Source organism: Sesamum indicum, linkage group LG4 (assembly GCF_026168435.1).
Source record: "Sesamum indicum cultivar Baizhima isolate 11 linkage group LG4, ASM2616843v1, whole genome shotgun sequence".
NCBI lineage: Eukaryota > Viridiplantae > Streptophyta > Magnoliopsida > Lamiales > Pedaliaceae > Sesamum > Sesamum indicum.
In genome coordinates, this window is record NC_142660.1 from 10,558,574 (window position 1) to 10,570,342 (window position 11,769).

General features: G+C 30.3%; 1 protein-coding gene across 2 annotated transcripts; it reads left to right on the forward strand.

Annotated features, from left to right (window-relative positions):
- The first annotated feature begins 3,164 nt into the window (after positions 1–3,164).
- LOC105160169 (purple acid phosphatase 4) lies at positions 3,165–11,514 on the forward strand. Of its 2 annotated transcripts, XM_011077438.3 has the most exons (7): positions 3,170–3,576; positions 7,208–7,364; positions 8,346–8,453; positions 8,954–9,081; positions 9,854–9,982; positions 10,330–10,397; positions 11,155–11,514. In XM_011077438.3, the coding sequence occupies exons 1-7, from the start codon at positions 3,403–3,405 to the stop codon at positions 11,366–11,368; spliced, it is 978 nt and encodes a 325-aa protein (XP_011075740.1). In that variant the 5' UTR covers positions 3,170–3,402; the 3' UTR covers positions 11,369–11,514. The 2 variants fall into 2 exon arrangements, with proteins under 2 accessions (XP_088735978.1, XP_011075740.1); XM_088879852.1 differs by lacking the exon at positions 8,346–8,453 and having other exon boundaries at positions 3,165–3,576.
- Positions 11,515–11,769: the final 255 nt, after the last annotated feature.

An 11,769-nucleotide genomic window follows, 5' to 3' on the forward strand; every position in this document is an offset into this window, starting at 1 on the left:
TCGTGCTCCTCACCTGAGGATCACTCATTCCTTCCATTAACCGCTCGTGCTTTCCCACTAGGAAAGCACTCTCTGCCCGCTACAACTGGAGTATACCGTTCGGATGCCTCACTCCCATTTACAACTCATATTGGGGAGCTGCCACTTTCCCTCTACTATGCCAGTTCCCCTAACGCTTTTGGAATCAATTTTTGTATAAATATGTGGCAATCATAACTCTTCATGCCGTGCATCCTCAACTCCATCATGTCGACGCACCGGGCAAGGTTAGATGCATACCTAACAGAAAATCCCAAACAACAAATCCAGTCACATATCCTCCTTTTTCGCTCCTTCGTCAGGGTATATACCGCTTTAGACAATGTTTGGTCTCCATTCCTCCACCTCAAGCTCCAGATGATGATTTATGATCTTCAAGTCCTTCCGTGTGTTCAAATTATCCTTTGTCTCTCCTTTATGTCCATTACAATGTTGAATATATTATCAAACATATTTTTTCTCAATGTTCATGACATCAAGATTGTGTCATATTGGATGTGTTGCCCAGTATGGAAGATCCTAAAACATATTTGTCTTCGTCCACTTTTGGTCGATACCATAGCCCGCTGGGAGGTGTCAATGATTGTTCAACTGTAGGACTCAACTCCACAATTCCTTGATCTATTCTCTGGTCAGTTTTCGTGGTCCATATATTCCTTTCCATCCAATTTTTAGTGAAGACTTTCTTGTTCCTACGTTACGGATGTTCCTGGGGTAGAAACTTTCTATGATAGTCAAAGTAGCACACATTCCTACCGTGTTGTGGATGAAATGTCCGTTAGTCATCCATACATACTTGACACTCATACACCCACGGTACTCCATTCAAATGCCATTCCATAAGAGGGTAAGTTGTTCATGGTCCACATTAACGCCACACACATCATGAATACATGTTAGTGGCATTGTCATGAGTTTGTACACCGATATGCCACAATTGCAGCAACTCCTCGATCAACAGCTTCAGGTAAGCATCGATCAAACGATTTAGATTAGAAGGGCCAGGAATCACCATCGTTAGGAACATGTACTCAGATTTCATGCACATCTCTAGTGGGAGATTGTACAGTGTAAGTATAACCGGCCAACACGGGAATTTCTTGTTGCGGAGGTCTCGTTCTCGATCTGCTTGTACCTAGCGTCTGCACGAAACTTCCAATTGTCTAAATTGATGTCATCCTTCTAGTACAGCATGCAATCATTTTTACACGCATTTATCTTCTCAATAGGTAAACCCAAATTCCTTATCAACTTCTTCATATTGTAGTAATAGCGGGCAGGTTGTGGTTGCAGGTAATATTATTATTATCCCGCTAGGACCTAATCGTAGCATCTCTAAAAAAAAAAGAATTTCTCGGCCTTGATGTTCACCAGTCTAACAGCCGTCACCTATTGAGATTAAGTCCAACCACTCCACAATGGTTGGTTAGCAACATACACTATATAAAAGCAAGGTCTGATAACCCTGACACATAATCATAGGGTCCGCTACCGTACCATGAACTAGGGCTCGTAGGACATGATCTTGTACCATCATCAGGCACGCCCTTGTGGTAAGACGAAAAAACACATTGGCCGACTGCATCAGGCACACCCTTATACACATATATATAATTATATTTCGGCATATAAATTAATTATTGTTTTTCACTAATAATACTTTACATTCAAATATAAAAATAAAAAAACTATAATAATAAAATTGCATTTTAATTAACAAAAAGGGTTCGAGTTGTCCATGGTCAAGCAACTAAAGAGATTAACATACTTGAACAAATAACGCAATTCTAGCTGATCCAGTGTATATACTCGAAAATCAGAGACAGATTGAGATTGACAGTCAATACGCAATTCTAGGGACGAAATTTAGACTGGTCTGACAGTATAACAAATCTCTAATAGTGCTTTACATGAGAGTTGGAACGGATGCATTCATATTTTGTGTGGCGATTACATTGCGAATGAGGCCATCCCAAGTACTGTTATCAATTTGTAGTGGCCTCCATTTTGTACCAACTCTTGTAGCGGACATGCCATACTACAAATGTGTAAAGACTTCTTTTACATGATTTTGAGAAGATTTTTATTAAAGTTCGGGGACTGTTACAAATCAATGCAAGTTGTGGTTCAACATGTAACAGTCTGAAATTTGTAACGCATTAACAAACACTACCATTTCAAATGCTTTTGGAACAGTCTTTGTAACTCTTCCACTGTTACAAAAAGACCAAATTCATTTCATACCATGTTACCATTTTTCTAACAGTGACATGACTGTTTTTGCAATTAAAAATTAAGTTGTAAAACTAAATTTGATTATCAAACTGTAGGACAAAAATGCGGATTGAATTTTTTATTGCAAAATCTATTCTATCTTTTACTCCATTCGACATACAGATGTCACATCATATATATAAAATCTTTTCCAAAATAATATACATGAAATCATTTTTATACATGTAACACATGTACGTTCAATAGGATAAAAGAAAAAATATAATTTACAACAGAAAACTCAATCCAACAAAAATCACACTAATTCCCTATTCTTGTGGGGGCTAAAAAGCATTTATCCCTAATCACACTAATTCCCTAACTACAGATAAGACCAATTTAAGCTTGTATACGTGATTAATTATCACCTATTGCGGTATGAGTATCTATAGGGGAAAAATGCAATTTATTCTTATGATATATGAAAAATGAGCAAAAAACTTCCATGGAAAAATAAAATAGTAAATTATTATTTTAAAAAATGAAGCAAATTACCTCCGTATCTAAACCAATAATAGAGGGTAATTTGCTTCGTTTTTTTAAACATAAGATGATAATTTACTAATTCTTTTTTTCACAAGACGTATTTGCTCGTTTCACATATAACAGAAATAAATTACATTAAATCTGTATATATAATCAATTACCAAGTAGGAGTTGTGTAATTGGCCACAATCTTGATAATAATAATAATCATAAAAAAAAGTTAAATTAATCCTCAATTATTACTACAAGATAAATTATATGGGACCCAAACGTTATCTTATGGGATGTCAGCATATGCATCTAAGGTAGGCTGCATCATGTGGTGGTTCATGATCATGAAGCCACTCCAATTGCCTCTCTTGTGCCTTATTATTGAGTAACCCATTCCTCTATTGTCCAGTTCCAACTCACAAAATTCATATTATAATCCACCTGCCTTCCAAGGAACCCTCCAACCTCTCTTCATCTTTATATATATATATATATATATAATCCCAAACTAACTGTCACCACATACACACATACATACATCCATCTATATATCCATCTTCCTCTCCCCAATCCCCAGTGTCTGTGTGTGTGTACGTGATCGGCAGCTGCGTCATGCGGGCGGTGACGATGATCTTTCTTATTCTTGGGATGCTTTTAGTTCATGGCACTAACGCTGAGCTTCAACGCTTCGAGCATCCCACCAAAGCCGACGGTTCGCTTACCGCTTTGGTGATCGGTGATTGGGGAAGAAAGGGACAATACAACCAGTCTGAGGTCGCTTACCAGGTATATATGTTTTGTTCATGTATTACGTCTTCACAACATATAATAATAATATAGATATAACTTGTGAAAACTATTTATCAACTGTTATAGTTTATAAATGGAAAAAATACCAGCAACCTCTTTGTGATATTTTAAATGAGCAAATTATTCCATTATGAAAAAATAAATAGTGATTTTTACCTCCCTATATTTTTTAAAATATAATAATTTACTCCCCTATGATTTGTATAAGGAGGTAAATTGTTTTATTTTAGAAAGTATAGCGGGGTAAATTGCTATATTTTTTTCATAGAAGGATAATGTACTCATTTTCAATATCACAGTAGGGTAAATTGTTATTCACCTATTTATAAATTAAAGAACTGTCTTATACGATGTTACATCGTAATAAATTTTTTATATAATATTAAAGAAGAATTAAATAATAGATGTACCAACTCCCGTTAAACATGGTTTTTTCAGTTATTTTAATTTTATTAAACTCAATCCATCATATAATAAGTATGATATATTTATAATGTGATTAATTATTTTTTTTTAAATTATAAATCAAAATTGCATGAAAAGTGTATCACACTTGCCACCTAATCTAATATAAAATTTCCTCTGGTTCATGTGTGCTCTTAGTACTACTTCTCTCCCACACGCACCTGCATATGTGTGTTTGTATATCTATACACCGGAAAAAATGCAACCAACCTTCCTGTGATATTAAAAATGAACAAATTGTCCCCCTATGAAAAGAAATTAACAATTGTACAAGTATATGTACTTGGAAATTTAAATGGAAAATATGAATTAGTTATCACTCTGCAAATTATTTTAGAGTTAAGAATGTAGAATAGAAGTTAGTAGAATTGTGGAAGAAGCAAAAATGTGAGTAAGCTTATCCAAGGAAGACAGCACATTGTGTGATAGAGACTTGGGAGCATATACGTAAAGAACATTCTCTTTTAATTAGGTATTAAATTCTAATTTTAGTTAATTAATGACAAAATTAGGATAAAAGCCAAGTAGCATAGGTATACCCACCCAATTGACACTGACAATCTATATATATATGGAATTTCTCGTCAGTGAATGATGGGCGACAATCACACACGCAAACTCATTCACATATATTCTTTTCTACATGCTATAATAAATATTATATAATATTTAAAAATAGTTTATTGAAAAAGAATTATTTGTGAATTGGTCTTAATAATTCTGAATTTATTAATAAATTATGGATGAAAATCAAAATAAAAAAATAATTTAATTAGTATAATTTTAAAAAAAAAAAACAAAATATTGGAAGTTTACAATCTTCAAGATAGAATATTGGAAAGATATACATCCAATGATATTAAATTTTGATTAAGTTTTAGGTCTGATTGACTTTTCTAATTGTCACATGTAATGTTATATTATTTTAATAAAATAATGAGTTTAATACAATTTACTTTCCGATGATATTGTAATTAATGAGCAAATTATTTTTTTATGAAAAAATATTAATAATTTATCCCTCTATATTTTTTAAAATGAAGCAATTTATCTCTCTGTTTGATGAGGTAAATTGCTTCTTCTTGAAAAACAGAGGGGGATAAATTGCTGCAATGTCAAATATATAGAAACATAGATTGCTATTTTTTTTTTCATAAGGAGTAATTTACTCATTTACAATATCATAAGAGAATTGCTTATATTTTTTCTATAAAATAATGAATCTATACTACTACTTATGTAACAAAATTGCATATCCATATTATATCAATTTATAATATTATGTTATTTATTATTACAACATAATTTTCAATCATAAAAACAACAGTATATATGCTATCCTTACTTTAATGAATTGTTTCTGTAGGGGGAAAAAAAAAAGATGAATTTTACAAAATTTAACGAATAATTTATTATCAAAGGAGTACAAAGATCAATTTTTCTTTATCAAAGATTATAGATTTATAAAAGTTGAGAAAGAAGTGCAAAACAAATGTAACAATAAATAGAGGATGTAATTTTAAGACATGGCATAATTTAGAAACGGGTAAATAGAAATTTACCTCCCTATGATATTAAAAATGAGCACATTACCTCCATATAAAAAAAATATATAATAATTAACCTCCCTATACTTCTTAAAATGAAGCAATTTTTATCTTTTTATACAGGGAGGTAAATTGCTTTATTTTAAAAATCATAGGGGGGTAAATTGTTGGGTTTTAAAAAATACAAAAAAATAAATCGCTATTTATTTTTTGTAAAGGGGTAATTTATTGATTTGCGATATCGCAATAGAGTTATTTACATTTTTTCCATTTGGAAACTATTAAAATTGCCATAAATGCTTGTCATTAATGTTCACCTGCCAATTAAAGTATTTTTTTGCAACTAAAAAAATTCAAAATATTAAGAATTCATCTTTTAATCAAAATCAAAATATTTGGGTCGAAAATACCCTTCAAATATTATGTATAATAGATAACAGATAGACCACCAGATATGTAATCCAAGAAATTAAAGAAAACAGTGGGATTAATTTTTAGCTGCTGTCTCATCCAATGCCCACAGTAGTAGTAAAGAATGTATGTACTACAAGTAAGTTATTTTATGATTTTGATTTTATTATTTTTTAACTCATTACTATGATGTTGCATTCCATAAATTTAAAAAAATGTGTATTGGAAGAAAATTTACAATTGATTATAATTTTATTGGTTGTGAAATAAAATCGTGATAAATAATTAGAAAAAATTATTTGTTTAGTCATTTAACTTTGTCTGTTATTAATTTTAATCTTTTAAATTTATCCGTTTTAGTTTTAGTCCGATAACATTCAAAAAATTTTAATTTTAGTCATTTGATCAAATTTTGGACAATATTACCCCTACACATCTTTTCAAAAGCAATTTTATTCCATATATATCCGTTCATTTTGTATCTGGTAGCTAATGCTCGCCTAAAATGGTATAAGAATCTAGATTTATTAAAGAAATATTTGTTTATATTACACTAAGAGCATTATGATGGACTATTATTATTTATCACCAAAAGGGCAAAATAGTCATAAATTAGGCTAAAGGACTAAATCTACGCAAAATTGATAGATAAAAGACTAAATCGAATATTTTGCCAAAGATAAAAGACCGAAATAAATTCAGACCAAAGTTATACGACGGAATTTTTTTGTCCCAAATAATTATCAAATAAAAATCAATGTTAAACCTTATATTATCCCTATAGAAAATTATTTTTGCTATGATTATAAACCATAGTAAATATTTTTACCATGATTTTTAACCATAAAAAATCTTAGTCACAAGGCCAAAAACCATGATCAACAACCACCGTGGTCGTGATCAATGATTATTTATAACAATTATTTATTTTTACCCATGATAATTACTCATGGTTAAATGTTAAATTTCTTCTAGTGTCGTAATTTTAGTCCTAAATCTTATTAATTCCGTGAATCTGTTTTACGGAAACATCAATGAACATTCCTCAAGACTCAACGGAGCTCATGTCATGCCTCTCAATGTAATTTTATATTTTTAGAGGGGTTAAATTATAATTAAACATGTTTTTCGAAATTATTTTATTTTAGTTTTACTTTATAAATGATTGTGATGCATTTGTACAGATGGGTGTGACGGCAGAGAAGATGGATGTTGATTTGATTATTTCCACGGGAGACAACTTCTATCCTGGCGGATTGAGTGATGTAAATGATCCAGCTTTCGATGAATCATTCACCAAAATCTACACAGCTCCTAGCCTGCAGCAGCAGTGGTATACTGGTACTACTTTTCTCTTTACTCAAATTACATTCACTACTTGTCTTGCGTATGCATCTCTCATTTTAATTATTATTTGGGTAAATTATTGGAAAAAGTATTATTTTAGTTCGTTAAGTATGTTTAATTTTAATTTTAGTTCAATATATATGTTCATTTTTATTTAGATCCGTAACTTATGAAATTGCTTACTTTTAGACTTCTGGCATATTTTCGGATAATTTTATCCCTATGCAATTTTTGAAAGACTGTTTTAGTCCATATGCACTCATAGGGGTAAAATTGTCCGAAAATCTGCCAAAGGACTAAACGTAAATAATTTCATAAGTTACTGAACCTAAACAAAAATGAACATAGTTATCGAACTAAAATTAAAATTAGGCATACTTAGCGGATTAAAATAATACTTTTCCCTAAATTATAACCAGTTATTTTAATGTATTAGTAATTTTTTTCAGGGTAATATTACAACGAACTTTCCTGAGATATGATGTAATTACAAATATTCCTTCATTGTTTAAAAAATTACCAATAGACCCTTTTGATTTTAACGGTTGTCTAATAATTAGCCAAATCTGTTAGGTTTTCATTCATTTTTCGTGGTGAACTGCCCAAAGTGCCATTGGTGGATTAAAAAAATGTAATTTTATGTATTTTTTAAATTTTTTGATTTTTTTATAATTTTTAAAATTTTTTCATCCACCCTATTTGATTTTTTATAAGTTTTTAATTTTTTTTTTATAATTGTAAGGGCAAAATTGATGATTTCATACCTCAATCCAAAGATTACATAGTTTCATGAAACATCATACGGGTATTTATAATTTTTCAAACAACGAGGAGTATTCATATTTATACCAAACCTCAGAAAAAATCATTATAAATTATCTTTTTCTAATAATGAGAAATATTTATAATTATACAAAAATTAAAAAGGAGTTATTGTAATTTATTAAAACTTGTATATTACGAACTTCCGTGCAGTTTTGGGAAACCATGACTACAGAGGTGACGCCTTAGCACAATTGAGTCCCGTCCTCCGGGGAAAGGACGGCAATTGGTTTTGCATGAAATCATACATCTTGAACACAGGTGCCTAAGTCATCATAATTTTCTCTAGCTACTTTTATTTATTTCCTCTATATATATCCCATCTTTTAAAACAAGAAAAATGCAAGCCATCTCCTTATAAGTATTGTAATGGGTGAATATCAATTTACACCATTGTAATATTGAAATGAGCATATTATCCCTTTATAAAAAAAATATATAATAATTTATCTTCTGTACTTTTTAAAATGAGGCAGTTTACCTCCTTATATAGGGAGTTAAATTGCTTCAATTTAAAAATCATAGGGGAGTAAATTGTTGCATTTTAAAAAATATAGGGAGGTAAATCGCTATTTTTTTTTTCATAAGGGAGTAATTTGCTTATTTATAGTTCCACTAGGAGATAAATTATATTAAACGCTCTTTAAAAATATAAAATTATATTTTTTTTAATTTTTAAAAATATACTTACACCGTTTTTAGATAATTCTCCGTTTGGAAATATTTCTTAGATATTTCACTAATTTTAATACCGCAAGCAGATGTTGCGGAATTCTTTTTCATAGACACGACACCGTTCCAGGATAAATACTTCAATGATCCAGAAGATGAAGTGTATGACTGGAGAGGCGTGCTTCCAAGGGATAAATACCTATCAACTCTCTTACAGGTGGCGTGTCTATATAAATAAAAAAAGAACGCAAGCAACCTTTTTATGATATCGTAAATAAGTAAATTATCATCTTATAAGAAAAAAAAAATAGTGATTTACCTCTCTATATTTTTTAAAATACAACAATTTACCCCCTATGATTTTTAAAATGAAGCAATTTACCTCCCTATATAAAGAGGTAATTGCTGCATTTTTTTTCAAAGGGGGATAATGTGCTAATTTTTTATATTATCAGGGGGTAAATTGTTATTCACCCCAGAAATAAATATATAGGGTGAATAGCAATTTAGTCCTTCGTGATACTGAAAATGAGTACATTACCCATCTATAGAAAAATATAGTAATTTATCCTCCTATACTTTTTAAAATAAAGCAATATACTTTCTTATAGAAAGAGGTAAAATTGCTTCATTTTAAAAATTATAGGGGGGTAAATTGCTATTTATTTTTTCGTAAGAGGGTAATTTATTCATATGCGATATCACAAGATGGTTGTCTGCATTTTTCTCTAAATATATATTAGCTGTTGTGATTTTTCAATCTTGCGTAAATATAATAAATAATCTTTCAAACTAAAATATGTTGTAAAAAACAAGAAAAAAAAAAAAAAGGAATTCCGGAAGAAAGAAAGAAAAGAAAAATCATCTTAAAAATATTATTGAACAAAAACAAAATTAATGTAATAGTGTCATTACAAACCACCGATTAATATAAATATACACATATATGTATGTATAAAGTGTTTGAGAAATTTTATTGGTTGTATTAGGATTTGGAGTCGGCACTAAAAGAATCGCGTGCAAAATGGAAAATCGTGGTTGGTCACCACACAATTAAAAGCGCTGGAATCCATGGTAATACACAGGAGCTTGTACAAAAGCTTCTTCCAATCCTCGAGGTAATTCTTTTTACAGATTCATTTTCCTTTTTTCTTCCACAAAAATGTAAGTAATCCCCTTGTGACGTGTAAATGAACAAATTATCATCTTATAAAAAAAATAAATAGCGATTTATCTCCTTATATTTTTTAAAATATAATAATTTACCCTCTGTATTTTTAAAATAAAGCAATTTACCTTCCTATATAATGAGGTAAATTGCTTCATTTTAAAAAGTATAGGGGGTAAATTGCTATTCACCCTTTCTTCTTCAAATATATACATAAATATCTCAATAGATGTATCTTAATTGAATACTACTTTTAGTTCTTATATTTACAAAGGAAATCAATTCATGAAAATGCAGGCAAATGATGTTGACCTTTATATAAATGGACACGATCATTGTTTGCAGCACATCAGTAGTTCTGACAGGTAATATATACCATCATTATACTTGTCGTTGTATTAGTTATGAAATTCTCATTAACGATCCGATAAAAAAAATTTTAGTTTTATTCTTTCATTTGATTCTATCTCTGTTGGTATTTTTACAGAAAATGCACGTGGCTGTTACTTATTCAGCTATTTTTAGTCACGTACTCAGCACTTTTAGTTCAGTTAGTTATGAAATTCTTACTGATGGTTTGCAAAAATTATAAAAAATTGCACTTTAATTTTAATTCTTCGTCACATTGCATTAGTTTAATTTTCTGGATAACGGACACGTGCTTTTTTCATCAAATACTAACGAAATCTAACAAAAAAATTAAAAGTAAAAATTTTATAATGGGTGAATAGCAACTTACCCCCCTGTGATATTGAAAATGAGCACAGTACCCTCTTATGAAAAAAAAATATAGCAATTTACCCCCCTATATTTTTTAAAATGAAGCAATTTACCTCCTTATACATGGAGGTAAATTGTTTCATTTTAAAAATCATAGGAGGGTAAATTGTTGTATTTTTAAAAATACAAGGAGGTAAATCACTATTTATTTTTTCATAAGGGGGTAATTTGCTCATTTGCGATATCACAAGGGGGTTGCTTGCATTTTTTCCCTTTTATAATTATGGGATTGTTAATGAGAATCGTGTAACTGATTAGACGAAAAGTATATTGAAAGAAAAATTACAATTTTCGCTGGTAATATTAGTTATGTATGATTGAAGAAAAACCAATTTTTTTCAGCCCTCTTCAATTTCTAACAAGTGGGGGTGGGTCAAAGGCATGGAGGGGTTATTACGATTGGCCCAATGCAAAGGAGATGAAGTTCTATTACGATGGACAAGGTTTCATGACAATGCAAATTGCTGGGGGTGATGTTGATATCAACTTCTATGATATTTTTGGCAACATACTGCACAAATGGAGTGCATCAAAGACATTCTTCTCTCAAATTTAGATTTATTCGTTGCAAGATATGTAAAGCTCAGTGTCACAACTAAAACCCTAATTAATTGCTGTCAACATTTATTATATGTATCTGCAAAATATTCATGGAGTACGTGATTATTAATATTGGAGATTATGTAATATTAATTATATTTATTTTGGATGATTATGCCAAACAAGTTTTTATCTTTTCTCCCATATTAATTCAGAATGCTATTGTTTGGTCCAATTGGGGCTAGACAACACAGCAAGTTTTGAAAATTTTATACTTGAAAGATTTGCATAAACTATTTATGCTTGAATAAGCCACAATTATAACGGATCATATGTGATATCGCAAAAATGTATGAGAAACGAAATATCATACATGAATTTTTGCACTCAGATTGATGCAATTGAGTTTGAAATGCG

What these genes read in the sequence shown, in the direction of transcription:
- LOC105160169 (XM_011077438.3), top strand. Translation starts at nt 3,403, where the DNA reads ATGCGGGCGGTGACGATGATCTTTCTTATTCTTGGGATGCTTTTAGTT. An exon ending in ATCATACATCTTGAACACAG is followed by an intron (nt 8,454 to 8,953) that starts GTGCCTAAGTCA and finishes TACCGCAAGCAG; the next exon opens with ATGTTGCGGAATTCTTTTTC. An exon ending in AGCTTCTTCCAATCCTCGAG is followed by an intron (nt 9,983 to 10,329) that starts GTAATTCTTTTT and finishes ATGAAAATGCAG; the next exon opens with GCAAATGATGTTGACCTTTA.